We start from the raw sequence: 24,626 nt of genomic DNA on the forward strand, positions 1-24,626 counted from the left end.
TGTGAATTAAATGTAATGTTTTTTTGACAATTGCATGTTCATTGAAATTAAGAGAAAATGTATTCTAATTTAAATTTATATTAAATGCAATTAGATTAACTTAAAAGTGTTTTTTTTCAACCCACTTAAGTACATCTTTACATGTAATTTCATAATTACTTTTATTGTCTTTGAAATGTGGTTAAAGTGAAATATGGTTAAAGTGTACTGCCAAATGTAATAGGCACTTATAGTAAACTAAAATATATATTTAAAATAATTTGTATCGAAACTTGTATGTCATGTATTTGCAATTATACATTTGTAATGGTGAAATTGCAGTTTAGTGAATATATATTAAAGGGGTCATATGATGTTGCTAAAAAGAACATTATTTTGTGTATTTGGTGTAATGCAATGTGTTTATGCGGTTTAAGGTTAAAAAAACACATTATTTTCCACATAATGTACGTTATTGTTTCTCCTCTATGCCCCGCCTTTCTGAAACTCGTCGGTTTTTACAAAGCCCATCGGTCTGAAAAGCGAGGTGTGCTCTGATTGGCCAGCTATCCAGTGCGTTGTGATTGGCCCGAATACCTCAAGCGTGTGACAGAAATGTTACGCCCCTTATCATACTGTGTTTCCATCATACAGTCTATGGTTCCCATGTGTCCGGTGCGACAAGACAAAACCAATCAAACCCATTACAAACGAGGCATTTGTTGCATCCAGTGGGGACATAATTACTGATTGTAATGACTTATACTGTATTTTTTACGCTTTGCGTTGCGTATTGCGCCGCGTAAACATAAAACCATGTCTGCATTTGTAAGGTCCCTCACGAAGATGATCATGGGGTCCGCAGCATCTAAAAAATAGCAAGCCACTGATCTGAAGAAACCTTTTCATGGACGTTAAAGGTTTTTCATGAAACCACATACGGCAATACAAATATTTATTTTTAAGAGTGTAACCTTTCAAATAAATTGTATTTATTTAAAATAAATGTTCATTCATTCATTTATTCATTTATTGAAATTCATCTCGAATCAGTGATATAAAAAGTAGTTTTTTATTGTAACAAGACAGTTACAGTGTGGCTGAAATAAATTCCTGGGCAATAACGGTGGAAACGTTCAATAGGTTTATTTATTTATTTTTGTAGCCAATATTTTAAGGTACTATGTGTTTATACAGAAATGAACCCCCTCTATAGAGAGGTCCCTCACGAAGATGATCATGGGGTCCGCAGCATCTAAAAAATAGCAAGCCACTGATCTGAAGAAACCTTTTCATGGACGTTAAAGGTTTTTCATGAAACCACATACGGCAATACAAATATTTATTTTTAAGAGTGTAACCTTTCAAATAAATTTTATTTATTTAAAATAAATGTTCATTCATTCATTTATTCATTTATTGAAATTCATCTCGAATCAGTGATATAAAAAGTAGTTTTTTATTGTAACAAGACAGTTACAGTGTGGCTGAAATAAATTCCTGGGCAATAACGGTGGAAAAGTTCAATAGGTTTATTTATTTATTTTTGTAGCCAATATTTTAAGGTACTATGTGTTTATACAGAAATGAACCCCCTCTATAGAAAGTGTGACAACTAGCCCCGGTGATCAATTGTTAAGCGCGTGATGATTCAGGAGGGCGGGGAGCCTCGAGAGAGAATGAAGGAGCAGAAAACGAGCATCGTCAAATAACACCGCTTGGAAATCGAGACACTGGATCTTAATGAAAGAGTATTCGCTTGAGGAAGTGAATGACATTAGAACATCAGGTAAGAGACCTGTTATCCATTCACGAGAGCGAGCGACAGCTCTGATTGATGTTCAGTTATTATCATACTGTAGGTGTCGATTGCATTTAGTTGCCAGTATGTATAGAGGCGTGTCAAATAACCCCAAAGACAAATGATCCGTCGTTCCAACAGCAATGTGATAATAGTATCTCAATTTTATTTTCCCGCCGTCAAAAATTACACTATGACATTGAGGATCCATATGTCTAAAAATAGATTTGGTGGAACTGTCAGGTGACCTCGACGTGTCAACGTTAATCTTGCGTTTATCACCTAACGTTAATCCAATTGACTAATCTAACTGTGTTTCATAACATGCCGTAAAATTTAAACCGCGCGCGGTTGTACAAAGTCAACTGGTAGGAGAGAAACAACACATTCATGCCCAGATGCTTCAAATGAAAACAGGTGTAGGAACAAATACAGAACCACTGCAATGCTTGGTTGCATAAAACAAAAGAATATATATATATATATATTTAAAGCATACATGTTTTTTTTCCAGTATATGAATTCTGGCATTTTTCCCCAGGCATGTACTCTGAGGAGTGGAGCAGAAATCGGCAGGGTAGAGAGAAGGCTGTGATCACGAATTTCAGCTTTAGTCAGCTGCCAGAGGAGGAGAAGAGGGGTTGGATAAAATCTCACAGTGTTCATGGTGAGCTATGTACAACACAGTTAATATTAAGCAATAACCGAATATACTAATCAGGACTATAAAAATTGCTCATACAAAATACATTAAATTGCACATACACATAAATCTGTGTGTATATATTGAGGTATTTGATGCATGCATTAAGGTTATATCGTATGTGGATATGATGCATGGATTTCTGAAATAATGCATGCATTAGTGAAAGGATTCCCAAACTCTTTTGTCAGCCAAACTCTTTTTGACATTAAATATATACTTGAAGTTCCCCCTGAGATTTTAAGTTAATATTTTAATAATTCAACCACAAGTACATTCACAACTCTGATGTTGGTTAAAAATATTTATTATAAGCAATAAAAATTTCATAATGTTTGGTAACATTTATTTTAGTTAAATTTTTTTTGTAAATGAATTATTAGCTTTTTGTAAGCAAATCCTATGGGAAACCCTGCATTAGTGCAAGACACCATCATGCACAACACAAAAGCATTGAGTTGTTTTTTATTCATTAAAACATGGCTCAAGTTGATCAAGTTCCTCTGTCATTCTGGTTGCTATTCATTTAAGTCTTCTTTTCAGACTCAGAGGAATCCATTCCTGATGATCGCCACCATGCCATCTACTTTGCTATGCTGTTGGCTGGTGTTGGCTTTCTACTGCCATACAATAGTTTCATCACCGATGTGGACTACCTCCACCGCAAATTCACAGGTGTGATGCGACCAACCTGTCACACATCACAGGAAAGACTAAATTAAATTCACAGAGCTGTAGGTCGATAAATGACAGCTATGCATTGCACAGTCAAAATACTTCTCTTCTATTGTCAGGCACCTCTATTGTGTTCGACATGAGTTTGACGTATATTCTAGTGGCTCTCAGTGCTGTCATTGTGAACAACGCTCTTGTGGAGAGACTGAGCTTAAACACACGCATCTGTGTGGGTGAGAACATGCAAAAATTGCCTCAAAATAAAGTCTAAGGCAAACTCACAAGCTCCTCTGCACCATTTTCTACATATACGCACAAAGATTCTTATTTTTTTATTGCAATATCACTAATTATCCTGTGTTGCATAAATAGGATATCTATTTGCATTGGGACCTTTGGTGTTTGTGAGTGTATTTGACATCTGGTTGGAGCTGTTTGACACTCAGCAGTCCTATGCTCTTACTCTAGCCGCAATTGCCATTGTTGCATTTGGATGCACAGGTAAATATATACAAGCAAGCATGCTCTTGCGACTGGCCTACATTGTGCTATTGTGATCTGTAAACATTGTACTTTTGACCTTTACAGTGCAGCAGTCCAGTTTCTATGGTTACACTGGGATGCTGCCCAAGAGGTACACACAGGGCGTGATGACTGGAGAGAGTGAGTCAAACTTCCATCACCACATGACTGAAATTATAACCATTATATTAGAATAAATGTAATATTTACTTCATATTATTGTGCTCCCATTCTCATTACCATAATGCATTTAGTTTTAGTTGGGTTTTTTTTGTATCATTATCAATGAAGATTCTCAGTAATTTAATAATATAGTAAAAAAAATTGTAATACAAGTATTAAAGGAATAGCTTAACCAAAAATGAAGATCTAAGATATAGATAAGTTTATTTCTTCATCAGAACTGATTTGGAGAAATGTAGCATTACATCACTTGCTCACCAGTGGATGCTCTGCCGTGAATGGGTGCCGTCAGAATGAGAGTCCAAACACCTGATAAAAACATCACAATAATCCACAATCCACATGACTCCAGTCCATCAATTAATGTCTTGTGAAGCAAAAAACTGTTTTTGTAAGAATCCATCAAGGCGACGACCTGTTCTGACCACCATAATCCATAACGCTTCCTCCAGTGGAAAAATCCATACCCTGTTGTATTTTCATATCAAAATCCAACAACGTATTTGTTTTGAATGATTTTGGACTGTTTTCACTTCTAAACAGTGCTTTATCGGTGCATATTTCTCTCCTGATTCAGACGACCCTATATTTTCACTGGCGAAAGCAATATTATGAATACAGGACACATTTTAAAATTTGGGTGAAACTTAAAGGGGACATCGGATGCCCATTTTCCACAAGTTGGTATGATTCTTTAGGGTCTTCATGAAATGTCTGTAACATACTTTGGTTAAAATTCCTCAATGGTAGTGTAAAACAACACCCTTTTTACCTTGTCAAAACCAGCTCTGTACATAGTGACCCGTTTCTGTGAATGTCTCTTTAAATGCTAATGAGCTCTGCTCACCCCACCCCTCTCTTCTTTAGAAGAGGAAAGACGGTTTGCAAATAATCATTCAAATGTGAGACCTACTTCTTCTGGAGATGCAGCTGAATCACGAACAGTCGGTACTGATCCATCCTTGAGTTTTAACTTTTAAGCAAAACCTGCCTTTAATTGTTCCTCGTTCAGAAAGCTGTCTGGATTAAAATTATTTGTGCAGACATAGACGAATATAGGTGTATTTGGTGGTGCATTATCATCAAAAACAAAACTAATCCACTGTCCTCAGAGGCTCTGATGTCGGGAGAGAATGAAGACTCTTATGTTCATTTTTACATCTAACTACAAAACATCTACATTGCTTACGAGACATTGTCGCTACAGCTGCTCGAGCTCGGAGAAAATGGAGGACAGCATACAACTGGATGAGGGTGGAAATATGTTAATACGGGACGGTTCATCAGTCGTGGGCGGGGCTTGAAAATCAAACGGCTTGATAATTGAGACTGTTTAAGTTTTTTGGGGATTAAAAAAAGGAGTGAATGGAATTTTATCATTGTAGCGTGGTTGTGTCCACACACTGCTATGACAATATTATCAAACACCATGTAAAAGTGAATTTTGCATCCGATGTTTCCTTTAAAGACAGTACAGCAAATACAGATTCTTTGAAATAATATATATATTTTTTTATTAATAAATGTAGATATAGATATAATATTCATAAAATTTTTCACATTGCAGTAATGAGATTTTTTTTTGCATTATGGTAATATGAATAAGTGATATATATTTTTTTCCAAAATATGAATTCACCCAATTTTTATTGATCATATGCAATGTTCGTGTGTATTGCACTTGATGTTTTTTTTGTGTGTCAATTATGGTTGTTTCAGGCACTGCAGGAGTTATTGTCTCTCTGAGTCGGATTTTTACAAAGCTGCTGGTGGAGGACGAGAAGAACAACACCATCATCTTCTTCCTGTTCTCTGTCTCAATAGAGACGCTCTGTTTTCTGTTACACGTGGTGGTCCGACGGACACACTTTGTCCGTTATCACACTGACAGAGCTCGCCACAGCTGGCTCAAAGGACAGATGAGTAATTTTACTTCAAAAAACCATAGTGGCTATCAGATACATTACGACAGCAGCGCAGAGGAAGAGGTAATTTCACACATAGAAATAATAGTTTGCACTTGACGGAGTGAATGGAATTTTATCATTGTAGCGTGGTTGTGTCCACACACTGCTATGACAATATTATCAAACACCATGTAAAAGTGAATTTTGCATCCGATGTTTCCTTTAAAGACAGTACAGCAAATACAGATTCTTTGAAATAATATATATATTTTTTTATTAATAAATGTAGATATAGATATAATATTCATAAAATTTTTCACATTGCAGTAATGAGATTTTTTTTTGCATTATGGTAATATGAATAAGTGATATATATTTTTTTCCAAAATATGAATTCACCCAATTTTTATTGATCATATGCAATGTTCGTGTGTATTGCACTTGATGTTTTTTTTGTGTGTCAATTATGGTTGTTTCAGGCACTGCAGGAGTTATTGTCTCTCTGAGTCGGATTTTTACAAAGCTGCTGGTGGAGGACGAGAAGAACAACACCATCATCTTCTTCCTGTTCTCTGTCTCAATAGAGACGCTCTGTTTTCTGTTACACGTGGTGGTCCGACGGACACACTTTGTCCGTTATCACACTGACAGAGCTCGCCACAGCTGGCTCAAAGGACAGATGAGTAATTTTACTTCAAAAAACCATAGTGGCTATCAGATACATTACGACAGCAGCGCAGAGGAAGAGGTAATTTCACACATAGAAATAATAGTTTGCACTTGACTTTTGGGATGTTTTGGGTGTGGGTTCTTTATCCATATGTTACTGACAGGTTTTGAAAGGTTTCTGTGGGTTTGTGCTAGCTATTTTCCTTCTTACATTGCAGGAAAAGTTATGTTAACCATGGCAACAAAATGAGTGTAATAGGTTTTTCAAAACTTATTAAGCTCCCTAGCTAAATACTGTTTCTTACAATGCACTATGAAAAACCATAGCAAAAACACTTTATCCAAGGTCATAGACATACCCTCGTGAAAAAGAAGTGTGCTTAATTGTACTGAATATGTACTTGTAGTGTACTTGTAATCTTAAAAGTATATTTCTAAAAAGCTTTACTTGGAGAGAATATATTATTAATTAAATTAAACCAGTACACTTTATTGAGTATGTGTAAAAATGTCAAATTAAAAGTTTTACTTTAAAGTATAATTTAAAACATTATTTTAAATAACTTTTTGTCATGCTTTAAAGAAGTACACTTATTTTGATGTGTTGACTAAATCTGCTAAACTACTAAAGCACATCTAAAGTAATTGAAAAATGGAAAATAGCAGAATTTTTTATTTTGGTGTGATCTATCCCTTTAAGAATTTTATTTCCATAATAAGTACTCTTTTTAAAAATATGCCAAAGTGTACTTCTTTTTAACAAGGGTAGCCAAGGAAAATGTTTATTAAGATTTTTTTTATTCCTTCATTTATTTATTTTTTTTGGTAGAAAATGGTTACATCTCAATATAAAATGGTTAATTTCCCCCAAATTTGTTGTAAGCAGTAGACAGCCCAACCAGATTTTGAGACAGTCATTGTTTAGGATGATTTGCTCAAAGATAAAATTGACATTGACTCATGGCAGTTCCACAAATTAGGATGGAGTGGCGTCAAGCACAGTTGAAGAAGCTGATGCAGTTAATCTGGGTAACAGTTCCCATGAAGATGGAATATATGTCAGATTTGACGTGCCCAAACCAGACACCAAAAGGACCTGGATGGGCGTGAAGGGTGAGCTATAGGTTTAATTACAAATGCTGTAGCTATTCAGTGAACAGACTACAAAACAAAGTTAAAGGAATAGTTCACACAAAAATTAAAATTTACTGAGAATTTACTCACCCTCAGGCCACCCAAGATGTAGATAAGTTTGTTCCTCTAAGCAAATTTGGAGAAATGTAGCATAACATCACTTGCTCATCAATGAATCCTCTGCACTGAATGGGTACAAACAGAATGGGAGAGCAAACAGCTGATAAAAACACCACAATAATCCACTTTTTCAAGACATTAATTGATGGATTATTGTCGTGTGGATTACTTATTGTGATGTATTTATCAGCTGTTTGGACTCTCATTCTGACGGCACCCATTCACTGCAGAGGATCCATTGGTGAGCAAGTGATGTTATGATAAATTTCTCTAAATTTGTTCTGATGAAGAAAAAAAAAATTTACATCTTGGGTGGCCTGAAGGTGAGCAAATTTTCATTTTCTTTTTCTATTGGTGAACTGTTGCTTTAAGTTCAATTAACTGCATTTTTAGGACTGAAGTTTTTTGACATAATATATGATGACTTTCTTACAGAACTGCTGGATCAGAGGTGTGCTGTTGCCCGGATGATCTGGCCCTATATGCTCTCAATTTTGGTGACATATTTCATCACACTGTGTCTGTTCCCTGGTTTGGAGTCAGAGTTACGCAATGATACACTGGGAGAATGGCTGCCTATTCTCACCATGGCTCTGTTCAACTTGGCAGACTTTGTGGGCAAGGTGAAATGAAGCTTTTTGATGTCATCTATGAGCATATATTATCATTTAAAAATGGCAAATGTTCAAAGCTCTTTATTTCTCTCTTTAGATCTTGGCAGCTTGTCCGTATGAGTGGGGTGGTGTGCAGCTGCTGGTGTGTTCATGTTTGCGCGTCCTCTTTCTGCCACTGTTTGTGATGTGCGTGTCACCCGTGCAGCACCCCCTGCTGGCGCACCCAGCCTGGCCCTGTGGCCTGTCTTTGATGCTGGGAATCAGTAACGGATACCTTGGCTCTGTACCAATGATACAGGCGGCAGGCAAGGTGCCACTTCAACAGCGAGAAGTGGCAGGTGAGTATGGCTGACACACAAGTAATTAACTAGACAAAACATTTGTTTCTTTGGAGATTTAGGGCTGCAAGTGTTATCAGTTACGCTTTGAGAAAAAATGTGAATGCAATTGTTGAATTACTGTAATAGTAAAGATCTGTTTAGTTTCACATTTTTAGATTTGAGTTTTTAAACATCAAATTTATCACTCTAAAATGATTTAGGGATGATCAGAATGTTCGTAGTACAAATATTTCATTTGATGCTCTCTTTAGCTTATCAAAGTTTAAACCACCTGTCTTCAGAATAGAAATAAATACCTAATATTTTGGTAACACTGCCAGAAATACAAATATAAAGTCAATTTCTTTGTACTTTATTTGTCTTGTTTTTTTAAAATAATTTTAAGTAATCGTGTCTATATTTTCCGTCACAATCACCACAACCATATAATATAGATCAGTGGTTTCAACCGCTAGAGGGCAGTTACACATAGTCTAACTTTAATCTAAAACAGACCATAGACTGTATAAAAACATAGACGTAGTGTCATGGAAGAGCATTTTTGAAGCCTAAAGTGGGCGGAGCCGGCCATCGCCATATTGTCACTCCTGGATAATCGAAAATGGGTAAAGAGGTGGGATGTGGGTGGAGCTAGTTGCTGAAACCACGCCCGCCTAGCTCTATGGTGGTGCCAGCAGTGGCAATCCACCTGTCACTCAAATGGCCACGCCCTTAATTATGCAGAACTTTAAGGCTTAATATAATTTAAACGGATGAGTTATAAAAAACTTCACCCCCTCACAGTTGTCATGAAGGGCAAAATTAGCTATATAGACCAAAACCACTTTTTGTACCAGGCTGTAAACATATTTTTAAAGTTGGGCATTTTAACATAGGGGGGTCTATGGGACAGTCTCTAGTGGCCAAATGATGAATTGCAGTTTAAGTCACTTCCGTCTTGGTTTCAAGAGAGAGTCACAGTACTGAAAAATTCAGTGAGATAAAATTAATATGGATAGCATAGCTCAAATTTTTTATATATTTTTTTTGTAAACATTTGATGAGCAGTAGGCTATTTGAGTTGATATCGAAATCTCTGATTGTTGGCAAATTGTTGGAGGCTTCTTATTATTGGATTATTTCTAATGAGAATAATTTGAGAAGCAGTAGACTTAAGGAAAATTCTCCATTTGCTTACTATTTAATCCCATTTCTGTCTAGGAGAAGCAACTGATATATTGAAATTTTATTGTGATTTTTCTTCAGCATTTTTTTCTTCAATGCATTTTTACAGGGAACACCATGACGGTATCATATATGGCGGGACTGATGCTCGGGTCTGCTGTGTCTTACTCAACATACAGCCTGACCTCACAGGCACATTCTACTCACACACTGAAACTCAACAACACACTCACATTACAGAGCTATATGTCTGGCCACTGAGCGTCTTTCTCACATGTACACTGTTTTGTATAATTGTTAATGTAAGGATAAAGAACATTTCCAAAGACTATCCTTGCTGAAAATACCAGCTTAGACCAGAGTTTGCATACTGGTCCAATCTGGTTTATGCAAGGAAAGTCTGCTGGTTAAGCAAGTTAAAAATCCCAGTTTGGGACACACCAGCATATTAGAATTTCATTGTGCGGACCAGCATCCAAAACACAACATATGCTGGTGAGCAGCTGCATATGCTGATTTGTTCATCAGGGATGTTGGCTTATATAAAATGTGTTGAGATATTCATTAGAGTATTATCCAAAACTTTCTGAATAACCATCACCTTGCTAAATAAATTGATGTATGACTGTTCCTGTCATGTTTAAATGTATGGCCACCATGTGTAATTTACTGTAAGGTATGCTTTAAAGTTCTGCTTTATGGCTGGTCGTTATAATCGTGTTGGTGTCTTGTTTTAGATTATGACCCTCCACTTTCACCTGTTTAAACCAAGGTTAGGTAACGAATAGTTTCATTATTCGCAAAACATCTTATTCTGGCCAAAAAGCACCCATTGAGACAGGAAGGTGTCGTTTGACTGATATGTTAAATTGACTATATCCTGTTTGCTTTTTTAACGTGATGGCCAGATAAATCTGTAAGTGGAAGGATTTACAGTTCACACAGAACATGTTTTTGCTTTGACAAACGTGAGACGAGGGCAATGGAATGGGGAAAAGCATGTTTTATTTAAAAAGTTTTTTAAAGTTATTTTATTTTTAGTGCCAAGTTTTTAGAACGCGCAACGGTCAAACACATCAGTCTAGGGAGTTTAAATAGCTAAACAACGCGCAGTGTAATGGAAAAAGATGTTCTGTGTAAATGGTCCCTAAAGGCCCGTTCACACCAAGGACGATAACGATAAAGATATAGTTCTAAAAATCGTTCTCAATATTAAAGAATAGCAGAGTCCACACCACAACTATAACGATAAAGACAAAGAGAAACGATATCGTTGGAATCACTTTCAAAATGATTTTTCACCAGCTGATGAATGCTAAAAAATTGACAGCCAATCAGAATCCATCATGTAACAAGCTCGAGAATTTAAAGCGGCAGACGAGCGTGCGCTTGGAATAAACAGACGATATCGTCCGCTGGTGTGGATGCTAAAATCGTTATCTTTATAGTTATCTAATTTGATTTTTCGCACAGCCCTACTATAGTTATCGTTCTTGGTGTGAACGGGGCTTAAGAGTCTAAGATTTGACGCCACGGATCTTACAAACTGTGCCAAATACAGCAATTATTGTAGCAGCCTGGGAAGCTGCAGTGCTAGTGTTGGGGACGAGTTGTGGAGCCATTTCCCCTCGTCATCCCGTCATTTACTGTCCTTTTTACACTGATTCAGTCAATAAAAGTGTAAAAAGGGTAGAAATAGATTGGGGGGTGTCATTTTGAGAATGCCTATGCTTGTAGGTTTTGTTGAAGTATGCAGGTTGTTTAGCAATCGGAGTAGGCTATATGTCCATGACCAGTTCAGAGTCCAAAATCCATAGTCGTGGAGACCCCATCAAAATAAAAAGCTAGATAAAGATTGGAGCTTGTCATTTTAAGAACTCCTATTCTTGTAGGTTTTGTTGAAGTTTGCCGATTTTTTAGTAATTGCAATATGCCCATGACCTGTTCAGAGTCAAGAGCTCAATCCATTACAATTCAAACCATTATAATTAAATCTTCAATGATTTCTTCTAATAAACTAAACAAACTTTTCACAACTTTTTGTTATTGTTTGTTTTCCTCCACTGACACTGGTTAAAGTATCAGAGCCCCATTGTGACTGACAGCTTGGTACCTTCTGATTGTTTGATACTGTTATTGTACCATATAAGATCACAAAATCTTGGTATGTTCAGTTATTTTGAGTAATCAGGTGCAAATGCACACGTTTTTCTAGAAGTATCCAGTACACGGTTTGCAGTATTGATGCAGTATTGGCGTATTAGATTTTAATTGAGATATTATAATGATAAAAGTTTCAGTAAACTCTTTATCATATTCATTATTATTTTACAGATAATTGTCATTCTAATTTGTCATTTGATTAAGAAATACAACATAATATCACCCAATATAGATTCCCCCAAAATTCTGACAGGAGATATTATAGTGATTAGAATTCAAATGAAATTATAATAATCTGAATTAAAAAAAAATCACTCAAAATAGGCTCCCTCAAAAATGTTTGCAAAGTGTAATCACTCAGTGAGGATTTATTTTGAAGCAACCCCTGTCTGCTTTTGTTATTATTATTGAAACAACTGAAATGTTCTTCCATAAAGGTTTCCCAACTCTGCCTCTAACGCAGCCACATTCATTTCCCTAATACTGGAGTTATTGGTTGCAATGACTCCTGAGTCTGAACATCTATTCTGGTCTAAGCAGCAGAATGCAGTCCAGAAGTGACTAGGCACGTTCACTCTGTTTGTTATGTTATGAGTGCCTGGTACCACCCCTGTTACAATGTAAATATTTAAACTTACATTTCAATTCCAGATATTGTGCCATCTATTTTTCTACTTCCCTCCGCAACACACTTTTGTGGAGCAGCATTGGTCAAAGTAAAGGTGGCATCAGCACAGCTCTGTGTGTTCGCCAGGTAGACTGGTGCCAGATGATCTCTGTCATAATAGTCTCCATTAAGAGCTTGACGGTCTCCATGTATTTGAATATTCACAGTCCCCTCACATGCCATGTCTGGTCCTTTATTATTATCATCATTCTGCAATATAATTAAAAATAAGAAAAAAGATACACTTGAGAATACTGGATATAAGAAAAAAAACAAACAAATGTACATTCATGTTCACATTCAGCATTTATCTTTTTTAGTTTTTCCTGTTACACACATATGCTAGGCAAACAATCTCTTGTTTACTTAGTAAACATTGATCTATTTCTCTGTTTAATACTCTATCAAATTAACTGCTAACGTGTGTGGTTTTCTAGATTAAGTAGTGTCATTTTTATTTATTTGTTAAATTTCAAGTTTCTTGTCAAGCCTTAAATGTCAATGTGCATTTAAGCACTTTACAGAAGCAATTAAATGCACTACTCCAGCATTGTTGTGGTATGTCACTGTGTACTATTTCAAGACTTTTAGTTGAAATAATGATGTAGAGTGTAAAATGTTTAACATATTTTTAGATTAAGTAATATTTCACTCTCAAAATCCTGCACAACTTTAACTGAACCACCAAAGAGAAATTACAGCATCAGCACATGAAGAAGGAGCAGCATGATGAAGAGGATGAGATGATGAATTATCAAGCTCTCTGCATGAACAAGAACTACATGTGATACTTTTTATAACAGCTTATACTGTATAATATAATAAATTACATTACAAGTCAAAGATCAAGCTATTATCAATGAAGAGACAATAATGCAAGAATGTAAGAAACATGATACATAACACCTTCCGTGTAGCAAGTAAACATTTACTATTAGATACTCAACAAATAATAAAGAATAAAATGTAAGAGCCCAAAGTCGACTCTAAAAATATTACAGTACATACCGACACCAAAGGCAAGGATACACTGGTGCTGCAGTGAGATAGGCGAGCATTTCTAACCTCCTGCTTTGCCATTTAACATTTTTAAGCAATGAGTAGGAACACTTTTAAAGAAATGAGCAGAGGCACACAAACTTGATCCACTGCATATCTCTCTATGGCTATACATTACATATTTAAACATAGGTCCATTTAACAAACATGTGTTTGTTTATAAAAACTAAAAGATAACTTTAAATAAATGTTTCTGATATTTGTTACTGGATATAGTATATAGTGGCCCTATATATCTGAATTCACCTGACATGCTCTTTTTGACAGGTGGCAGAATGGCATCAAATTAGAAAATAATTTTTTCTGTGAGTTATTAGTCTCCCCCTTTTGTATTTTGTGATATACCCCTGATGGATCTCATGAAGTAAAGGTTAAACATGCACACTGGCTGAATAGGACACTAAGTAAGCTCTTCTTGTTAGTATTGCATTTTCTCTCTGGTGGTTTTGGTTGATTAATTTTGTTTTACACTCTAATGAGATCTACTGGTAATTTTCTTAAAGGAATGAATGCAAATAAATGCACAGATGTGTTTAATATTTCTCTGTTTTGTCTCATTGTATCTTACTGCATTCATGACATTTAAGTTTAAATTTGGAGGTTTACAAAATTCACTGTTGTCAATCAGTGTGCACGTTGTTTTCTGTCACCTGACCAAGAAAATCAACATCAGATTTTGAGTTATGAATGTAATCCGTTTCCAGTGTTTTTTAAAAATGTATTTACAATGGTTTCAGTGTAAATACATTAGTTGTTAATTAAACTCATATTGACTGAGTGGGACAAATTTCTAAACACCAAATGTGTGTAAATGTTTTCACTAGTGTCATGTGTTTGTCATACTTTTTCAATGGAAATTTTTGTAATAACGTAACTGTCACGCCCCTGGACTCTGTGTGTTTGTCCCTATCCATGTGCCTGCCTTGACCTAGTTTTCCCATGTTAATTGTTCATTAGTTCCAGGTGTATCTCGTCATCCCCTCGTCAAGTCAGGTGTATTTATAGTGAGTCCTGTTCTGAGTTCTTCGTCTTTCATTTAATCCTGCTACGTGTGTGTTCCTGGTTCCTTGGATGTTAATTAAAGTCTGTTCGTTTGAAGTTTACACCACGTCCGTGCTCCTCACAGTAGCGGTATCGTTACAGAATGCCAGACCGAAAACAGTAACCTCCGTGTCTACCCTCCGTTTTTGTTTCTGTTTTTTATACAGTGTCTTTTTTTTCCGTGGTGTTCCACATCTCCTCGTTCCTCGCGTGGAGTAACTTTATGATCTTATGATTTCAAACATTTTGTAAATCGAGACTGAAACTGTGTCAGAGATGTGGCTTAGCAGTTGGCTAGCTTAGTTAGTTGCAAAGCAACTTTACAGCTGTGACGAGAGGGGCGGGGCCGAGAGCCGTGGGAACAGAGCGATCCGTTTTAGACTTGCTCTCAGGGTCCATTGTTACCTGCCAGTAACTACTGTTCAAATCAATAGTGGAAAAGATGACTGCTCCTGAGAGAGACTCTAAGATCTCTGTGATGTTGGGCAAAGGATATGCATCTCTCTCAGTGACGGCATTTACCTTACGGTAATCGACGCAGAATCTTAAGTTCCCATCCTTATTTGGGACTAAAACCACAGGTGAGGCCCAGGCAGAGTAAGATGGTTCTACTATACCATTTTCCATCATTTCCTTTAATTGTTCTTTTACAACCGCTTGCTTTTCCGGAGTCAATCGATATGGACGTTGCTTTATGGGTACTGGGTGAGTGGTGTAAATACAATGTTGGAGAACAGTTGTCCTTCCAAGCTGAAGAGTGCAGACTTTTGGGTTGGATTGTAGTAGGTGAAGTAATTGTTGCTTCCCTTCCAGCGTTAAGTGAGCTTCTGTGACAGCCTTCTCTATCAAGGTCTGGTCATCCATGTAGGCTGATGGTTGTGATACTGATGGTGTAAATTGTAATGGAGAAATAGAGCTGAGTAGTGAACGTGACTGGTTTGAGCGTTGGGTTTGTGGATTCTTATTCAGATGTTGGAGTCTTTCATTGGGAACGCTGGCATGGAAGTTGTCCTTCCAAGCTGAAGAGTGCAGACTTTTGGGTTGGATTGTAGTAGGTGAAGTAATTGTTGCTTCCCTTCCAGCGTTAAGTGAGCTTCTGTGACAGCCTTCTCTATCAAGGTCTGGTCATCCATGTAGGCTGATGGTTGTGATACTGATGGTGTAAATTGTAATGGAGGAATAGATCTGAGTAGTGAAAGTGACTGGTTTGAGCGTTGGGTTTGTGGATTCTTTTTCAGATGTTGGGGTCTTTCATTGGGAACGCTGGCATGTCCGGATTGAAAAGGATACTCGTCACCGAGCTTTGACTTGAATGCATATTTTTGGTCAGCTACATTTATCTGTAGACCGCTGGAAAAGATGAAGTCCAGGCCCAAGACTACGGAGTAAGCCAGGGCTTTGGAGGTGAGAATGGCAGACTGAGGGGGAAAGTCTTTGTTGTGAAGTGTGATCTGAACATCTGTCTATCCTAAAGGCACTTCGGCTTCTCCATTGGCCAAATAGAGTGGGCCAAATGTCCAGGGATGGAGGTTGGCAATGGAATCAATTTCCTTAGACAAGCTCTAATGGAGAAGAGTATAACTTGCTCCCGTATCCTCGATGGCTTTTCCTCTCCAAGCTCCAATAGAAACGGGTACAACTAACTGTTGAGGTATGGCAACATGCTTAGAGGCAGACTTGCTGAATGACTTTGAAGGAGGTGTAATAAACAGAGCATTGTTAGACGGTGGTACTCCTTGCCTTTGAGGTTGGAAGGAACGCGTATTTCCAGCAGAAGAATGCTGACTGGACGACGGGGTTGACTGCGGGGAAGAATAGAGTGGACAGTAGCCTGGTGGGTGCTGACCTTTGCATCTCCAACACTGGACTGGAGGACTTTCAGCAAGTCGACGGGAGGTGGGTCTTTGTGGTGATGGTTGAGTCATGCGTCCTTCATAGTGTAACTGCTGAACATTGTCTTTCTCCAGCTGAAAACCCAGTTTTACCAACTCATCCACGGTATTTACTCTGCTACGAAGTTGGCTGGCTAGGTAAGGCTTGATGTTTTTGAGAATCCTTTTCACTAGCTCACTCTCCGTTGGGGTGGGCTTCCACCATTTGCAAAGTGCTCGGTATGTGAAAGCAAAGTCTCTGATCGACTCTTTTTCTCCCTGTGTTCTAGTTCGGACCCGCTCTGCCAGCTCATCTTCATAGTCCTCAGAGAGGAAGGATGAGAGGAAAGCCGTTTCAAACTCGTTCCAAGTGGTAATAGAAGATCGAACAACTTCCCACCAGTCACGTGCTGTGCCGTATAGGGCAGTGCGGAAGGTAGCCAAGATGTCAGCATCAGCCAGGGGATGTAAAACCAAAAAGTCTTGACAATGAGTTAAATACAACAGTGGATCAGCATCATCTGAGGGTCTTCCAAATGTTGGGAAAGACAACTTCAAATGATCACTTTTGACAGCTGGTGTAGGGTGCAATATGGGTGCAGCCTCTAATGGTGGAGATGAAGATGGGACGGTGTGGTGAGATGGTAATGGTGCTCTTCTTGGTTGATCTACCACTGCTTTTTCGAGTGATTTAAAATGATTACGTATTTCCAATCGTAAATCTTTAAAGTCGTTGCACAGGGCATACAATTGAGTGGTACAATGTCTGATATATTTGGAAAGCTGTTCACAGTCCATTTGTGTGTTTTCCTGTGAAGCTCGTATGTCCTTCTGTAATTCCATCTGAACTTGTTCCACCATAAAGCGAACCTCAGAGACTAAGGTACCTTCACTTTCTTTGAGTTCTCCTGTCACCATCACCTTCATAGCTTTAATCAGCTGATCTATGCTTCCTTCCTCATCTTGTTTAAGGGCAGCTGTCCTGTCCAAGGTTTGCTGATGGCTAGTTTCCATTTTTGCAGCTAGTTTTGCAAGCTTTGCATCGTGCAGGGAAATGGATTTTTCAGATTCTTGGATGAGTTGCTTCACAGCTTTCTCTTGCCGTTTCAGACAGTCAAATAAATGATCCTAGTTTCCTTGTACATGGGCAGTAAGCTGATAAATGTCCTTTCCAGGAGTGGGAAGGTGGCCTGGCAGGCGTTGCTGTGACACTGAGGATGGTGGTGAAGTTTCAGTGGAGGTGCAAAGTTGCATAGGATCAGGCTGAAATGATGCGGTGCCACCTGGAGGTGCGGTGGCAAAGTGTGCCTGAGACCTGGGATGGTGACTGCTGAACTGAGTGGGTGTGAAATGGAAGGTGGAAACATGAGGTGGAGGAACTGGTCTTGGTTGCACAGATGGCCAGACTGGAGTTGCTATGTCTGGGGGGGGGGGTTTCAATTTCCACAGACGTCGAAGGTGAAGGAGGGGTAGTGGCCATGTTTGTAGTGTGTATGTAACTCTGTGGACAATATAAAATGTTGGGCAAATAAAATTAAAAAGGAAATTCTGGAATGTATGTGTTGGTCTTTTGGGGAAATTAGGGGCACCAGGAAAATAACAAAAAAAAATAACAAACTACAATATATGTCCAAAATTTACAAGAGGTTTACAGTTTTCCCAGCTCAAAAATTTTAATCAAAGTTTAACCCAATAACACTTAATCACATGTCCATTTTCCTAATTAATTCTCAATTACACAAAAAACAGAATTCACAATTTCACAGTTTCTTTTCCACAAACGCTTTTGCAAGAAAAACTGTTCAAAATTCACTTAAAGACAATCATCCAAGTGTTCTTTTCTCTTTCTTTATAAATAATTTTACCAACTCAATGTTCGGGCGCCAGACAGGAATAAGCCTGTCAAAAGTAGTTAAACCCAGATAGCCATTCAAAGCCACCCATTACATACAAATTCACATCAGCAGAGAATATAATGCAAAGCAGGAAATAAATTCTCAGGGGAAATAAGTTTTCAGTTCAGTTGATCATATGTATTTTTCACAAGAGAGAGAAAAACAATTAAAAAAAACTAAGAATTAGTTCACAAGAAGGTGAACATACATTGCACATCCATCAGTCAAAAAAACGAACTATACAATAAATCGCTAGTATTGTGAGACTCCAGTCTAAATCTGCATTCACCTCAGCAGTTTCGATAGTCCCGTTCTGAAGGTTACAATTCAAAACCGATAAAAAAGGAGGGGGGGAAAAAACAAAGGAATACAAACAAGATTAATTCCAGTTGCCCAGACCATTAGACAAATTAATATATTAAGGTGGAAAAGAAAATACTCACATAAGGGATTTGTACGGTACGGTATGCGTGGGCGAATGTGGTGTGGGTGAACTTTTTGCTGGTGTGTGTTACGGAAAGCCATGAGCCATCCGACAGATTCTGTTCCACTATATATGTATATAGCCACATCACTTCCTTCCCAAATTAGACTCCCGTTCCTATTCGCTGGCGGTCATGACAATTATTTTGGTTTCATTTTCCCAGTTATGCCTTTTCCCGTTCCGCCACAAGGTACTACCAAAAGTCCAGAGTTTTGTGAACTTAGGGAGCGTTATGGATTGTAGCGTGGTAGAAGACTAGTTAGGTATGCAGGAGCTAACCCATTAAGGGCCTTATAGGTAAGTAATAATATTTTGTAACTGATAAGGAACTTAATAGGTAGCCAGTGCAGAGACTGTAAAATTGGGGTAATATGATCATATTTTCTTGACCTGGTAAGGACTGCGTTTTGGACTACCTGTAGCTTGTTTATTGAAGATGCAGGACAACCACCTAGCAGTGCATTACAATAGTCCAGTCTAGAGGTCATGAATGCATGAACTAGCTTTTCTGCATCAGAAACAGGTAACATGTTTCGTAACTTGGCAATGTTTCTAAGATGGAAGAATGCTGTTTTTGTAACATGGGAAATATGAAGTTGCTATCTAATATAACACCCAGATTTTTGACTGTAGAGGAAGTAACAGTACATACATCTACAGTAGTTGCAGATTGTAATCCAAGAGATTCTGTGTACTTTTTTTTGGTCCAATAAGTAATATATCTGTCTTATCCGAATTTAATAGGAGAAAATGATTGGTCATCCAATCTGCTGTAGAATCTACTAGTAGAAATGTGCGAAACATCAGTTATAATCTAATGGATGGATGTCTGTTCAATAAAGAGCCAAAGGAGCCAAAAATATTTTTTAAATTAAAAAAGAAAATTCAATCTTTATTTCATATTAGTGTAATATAATACACTCAATTTATACACATTATAATTGTTTCAATTATTAATTACAGTCAAACATCTAAGAATTGAAAATTAGATAATTAAAATAGAGTTTGTAACGATTTTCTTTATGATTGAGCTTATTATTATAATCATTTAGTTAGAAGTAACAATAACAACAAAGAAAACATTTGATAAAGTTTCTCTTTCAGACAATAGCTCACTGGCGCTTTATTATAAAAGAACTTATATTCATTGTTTTCTGATTCACTTTGTTTCTTCACTGGAGGTTCTGTAGAGCGATCAAACAACTCAAATGATGCAACATTATAAAGCTTTGCCAACTCTGTCTTTAAATCATTCACAGTTTTTTCTTTGGGAGTAATGTTCTTATTCTCTCCAATAAACCCTTTTGAGAACTGACATTTCTTATTGTTGTCTAAGCAGCAGTATGCAGTCCAGAAATGACTAGGCACGTTCACTCTGTTTTTTATTTGACTTGCACCTGGTACCACCCCTGTCACAATGTAAACAGTATATAATTTACATTCACTGTTCAGAAATATTGCAATATTTTCTTCTAGTTTCCTCCACTGACCTCGGTTAAAAGAGAGGTTTTGTGGAGCAGCATTAGTGAGAGTGAAGGTGGCATCAGCACAGCTCTGTGATTCTGCCTGGTAGACTGGTGCCAGATGACCTCTGTCAAAGCCTGAGTTCTTATAGTCGTCATTGAGAGCTTGATGGATTCCAAGTCCTTGTTTTTTCACATCTTTCTCAAATTTCATGTCTGGTGATGCATTATTATCGTCAAGCTGCAGAAGTGAAACAATTGAAAACGTGAGCTTAAGGACAGTTCACATTAGAAGAGAAACAAAATCATACTAATACGTGATGCAGACTCTGTAGGCTAAAGTTTAAAATACGGCAAACACTTTTAGGCCACATCTATTGTTGTTCTTCATCCCAGCAAGATCAATTATAAACTCACGGTACATCACTTTGTAATTAGTAAGTAAGTATATTAGCAATCTCTCTTTAATTTCAGAAGCATTTATGTGATTATCTGATTTACTTTTATTGCTCATTGTAAACTGTACACATACAGAATGTCTGTTATATATACATGTAGTTAGTTATGTTTTCTTCAAATTTATGACACAGTTTAAAATAAGACTGAGAGCTGTTATCATAGCAAAAGGAGGTTGCACAAAGTATTACATAATAGGGTACCAGCAACTGTGGCACACACAAATAAGACAAGTGTTATTTAAAAAATGTATATTAAAAAAATTATTTTACTTTAAATGTTAGCTGTGAATATTTTCAGAATCTAAAAGGATAAACAGCAAAGACGTTAGTGTTATCAGTAAATTTGAAATGACTCACACAAAAAAAAACCTACAACCAATTAATATAAAAAGTAAAACCTGTAAAAACTGTAATGTTACAAAAAATACCATAACTTATTCACTTACTTGAGGTTCAATGTACCACTTGTCTTGTCTTGTGCAGTCCATTAGCCCTTTAAACTTGTAGGCTGAGTACAGGGGAATCTTCTTGCCAGTGTCATAAAATGTGGCATAATAAGGAACATTACTTAGAGTTTGGCAGATCTGCCTGTATTGGGGTTCAGCAAATGTTGTTGGTGATTTTCTATTTGCAAAAAATTGACCACATTCAATCTCAAAATTCTGCACAACTCTGGCTGAACCACCGGAGAGAAGTGACAGCATCAGCACACGAAGAAGCAGCATCACGATGAAGAGGTTTGATGGATTATCAAGCTCTCTGCAAGAACAAAAACCTCATGGTTGTTTTTATGAATTAAATGTACAAAGTGTTTAATATTTCTCTGTTTTGCCTCATATTTTTCTGGATTTCTGACACTTAAGAAAATAAAATTTGGTGGTAGAAAAAGTATACAAAATATGATCCTCTGTAGAAGTTAAATGCTTTATGTATTCCCTCTAAAAAGGAGGCCTTGTAAACAATATGGAGAAAAGCCACTCCGACAGAAAAAAAACTGTTACTGTTCAGAAATAATAATAATAACAACAATAATAACATTAATTGAACACAAATTGAACTTTTTGTTACAGCCCAATTGTGGACAAATATTTTATTAAAATCCAACATTATATAGTTGACACTCACCTGAATATATACTTGTTTGGTTTTAATGGATTAGATAAAAAATTAGATTGGATTGAAGGACAGAATTATATTAACTAGTTACAGTGTTGGGAAGGTTACTTTGGAAACGTAATAGGTTACATATTACAAGTTACCCTATTTAAAATGTAATAAGTAGTGCAACTATTTCAATTACTTTATTAAAGTAATGTAGCTGATTACATTTGATAACTTTTTGATTACTTTTCTAAAATTCTAACGAATGTTTCCAAATGTTAATCATTTTGAAACATTTAAAGTAGGCAAGGTTAACCTTACAGTAGTGCTCAACACTGATAACTGTCAGACTTTCAAAATCCTTCTTCACTTGAATTAAGATTATAATAATTTATTTTTAAAGCACAGCCACCACAAAAGCACCTAATTTTACTTTGAAATTGTTCTGAGGTTAAATACAGATTTAAAATCATAACAAGAAATAGTTTAATAGCTATGATACCATTTTAGAAATCAAAGCTTTGCATAGTTATGACAGGAAACACTGGCATCTAACAGTTCATCTAAAAAAAAAAAAGCATATACATAAACCCAAATAGGAAATAAAAGTTATTGTATAAACATGTCCTAATCTGTGTCCTAAATCCCTGAAACCTTGTTGTCTCATACTTTAGAGCAGTCAGCAATGAAAGAAATCTGTGTGTGTGAGAAAATATTCAAATGTAACCCCCTTTGTAATCTTTAACATTTTCATAAGTAACTAATTTAATGACACATTTTTCTCAGTAACTGAAACTGATTACAGTTACATTTATTTTGTAATTAAATTATGTAATTCCATTACATGTAACTAGTTACCCCCAACACTGCTAGTTACATTAGTGAGTTAACTAGGTACATTTGACAAATTACGCAAATATCAGTTGATGGACTATGTATACGTAAAGTGGTAGCAAATATGAAGATCACATAACACAGGTCTAACAAAAGATATAACTAAAACAAAAACACTTTAAATAGCATTAAGTATAACATTAACAAGTTAAATTAAATATGCATCTAGAACTAACTGTCTGTTACTTACCACTAGTTTATGCACAGGCCTATGTGTTATTCTTCACAAGAAGCGTGTTTTCACCCGTCCTTCTATAATTTCCCTCCCTTTATTTACATTTATATACCCCCTCCATTTAGTGAAATGTGCATACTCAACTATTTCATTTCAGTAGTTTAGCGTTCTGTTACTTTATGCACAGGCCTATGTGTTATTCCAACGTGATCTCATGATAATTCGTATGTATTTTACGTAAAATGTGGTTCTATAAAACGTACATTTACTTACGTTTTTACAGGCACTAAAATGTCCCTCCCTTTATTTACATTTATATACCCCCTCCATTTAGTGAAATGTGCATACTCAACTATTTCATTTCAGTAGTTTAGCTAAAATACATAGGGAACTAAACCCCCAGCTTCCTTCTTCATAACAGTTTCACGTGTTAGCTTAATTAAATATATTAGTGTGAACTCCATCTCTGCATGTGCTGTTGCATTTCAGGAACGCAACATGCGCAAGTTATGCTTTCACATTGAGTTGATTTTCAGCATTTCACTAGAAGTGTTTGTAAACTTATTTTCACAGAAAGGCTTGAGTGTTGCAAGGACCTCTTGCAAATGATGAAATTTAGACATAGGCTATTGTAATTTCACTATTGCAAAGTAAAATAATTAATATAATTATGAATATAATTGTGTGATTGGTGGTTGGGTTTGTGGGTGGTTTGAAGGGGGTTATATAATATCCAAACTCAAAATATGTAATTTCCATACCTAAAATACATATTTTACAGTCACTGTTAGGCAGAATAATCATAAAGCTAAAAGGCTTCTTACCAGTGGCAATCCTTCACAAAACTTAACATCTACCAAAGTTTATCATGGGTAGAATGCAAAATGTTTCAATGTTATAAGCATTTCAGTCAAATGTAATTTATGCAATATTTCAAACCTTTAACCCACGGGGGGAAATCAATATGGCATCAGTAGCCCAATTCCATGGGGGAAAAAACACGTACTTGGCAACCCTACATCCAACACGAGCTGCAGGAGTCAGATTTAACTGATCATGGGTCGAGAGTAAGGAGAGATGACTGACAGATGCTGAAGGATTTGCCGCTCAGCAGATTGACATATCTGATTTTATAAGATGTGCTTCCTTTAGAGTGTGCATGATCGCCAAATCGAAAGTGAAAGTAAACAGCGAGTGCTCATTCATAAGAGATTTAATCCTCTGGGCCTCTTGGGTCATTTTTGACTGAAAAGAAATGTAAAAAAATTGTAGCTTTATCAGAATGAGATGACACTTGGTGACTTTTGTTGCATTAGCTATATGAACACACAAAAAATCATAGACATAATTCGGATATGTTAAAGGGTATAAAAAAAGTCACACTTGGCTCCATCGCGACCAACAGGAAATGAATGGGAAATACGAAAATTCAGAGAATCTTTTGGTGGTGCAAACTACAAATCAGCCACTGTGCAGAAAAAAGTGCACAGTAATCAAGGGGTGACACTAAAATATCAAGAGTGCAAAATAGACACCCACACAC

General features: G+C 36.7%; 2 protein-coding genes across 2 annotated transcripts; one reads left to right on the forward strand and one right to left on the reverse strand.

Moving 5' to 3' along the window:
• Nucleotides 1-1,650: 1,650 nt before the first annotated feature.
• LOC107590706 (equilibrative nucleoside transporter 4-like) lies at nt 1,651-10,980 on the forward strand. Its single transcript, XM_016279611.1, has 11 exons — nt 1,651-1,768; nt 2,322-2,447; nt 3,027-3,158; nt 3,278-3,391; nt 3,531-3,659; nt 3,747-3,821; nt 5,583-5,851; nt 7,420-7,552; nt 8,129-8,316; nt 8,405-8,645; nt 9,922-10,980. Exons 1-11 carry the CDS (start codon nt 1,723-1,725, stop codon nt 10,071-10,073), a joined length of 1,605 nt encoding a protein of 534 aa, XP_016135097.1. The 5' UTR covers nt 1,651-1,722; the 3' UTR covers nt 10,074-10,980.
• An 8,975-nt stretch (nt 10,981-19,955) lies between these two features.
• Nucleotides 19,956-21,638, reverse strand: LOC107590738 (endonuclease domain-containing 1 protein-like). Its single transcript, XM_016279648.1, has 3 exons — nt 21,360-21,638; nt 20,156-20,696; nt 19,956-19,963 (listed from the first exon to the last, which is right to left on the reverse strand). Exons 1-3 carry the CDS (start codon nt 21,636-21,638, stop codon nt 19,956-19,958), a joined length of 828 nt encoding a protein of 275 aa, XP_016135134.1.
• Between the last annotated feature and the right edge of the window lie 2,988 nt (nt 21,639-24,626).

This window comes from Sinocyclocheilus grahami, unplaced genomic scaffold (genome assembly GCF_001515645.1).
Source record: "Sinocyclocheilus grahami isolate Dianchi unplaced genomic scaffold, SAMN03320097.WGS_v1.1 scaffold132.1, whole genome shotgun sequence".
In the NCBI taxonomy this organism is placed as follows: Eukaryota; Metazoa; Chordata; class Actinopteri; order Cypriniformes; family Cyprinidae; genus Sinocyclocheilus; species Sinocyclocheilus grahami.

Excerpts from the sequence above, each read along its gene's own strand:
- LOC107590738 (XM_016279648.1), bottom strand. The coding sequence starts at position 21,638 with ATGCTGCTTCTTCGTGTGCTGATGCTGTCACTTCTCTCCGGTGGTTCA. Across the intron at positions 20,697-21,359 it reads AGTGGTACATTGAACCTCAA|CTTGACGATAATAATGCATC; the intron begins GTAAGTGAATAA and ends TCACTTCTGCAG.
- LOC107590706 (XM_016279611.1), top strand. The coding sequence starts at position 1,723 with ATGAAAGAGTATTCGCTTGAGGAAGTGAATGACATTAGAACATCAG. Across the intron at positions 5,852-7,419 it reads ACAGCAGCGCAGAGGAAGAG|GATGGAGTGGCGTCAAGCAC; the intron begins GTAATTTCACAC and ends TCCACAAATTAG. Across the intron at positions 8,317-8,404 it reads TGGCAGACTTTGTGGGCAAG|ATCTTGGCAGCTTGTCCGTA; the intron begins GTGAAATGAAGC and ends TTCTCTCTTTAG.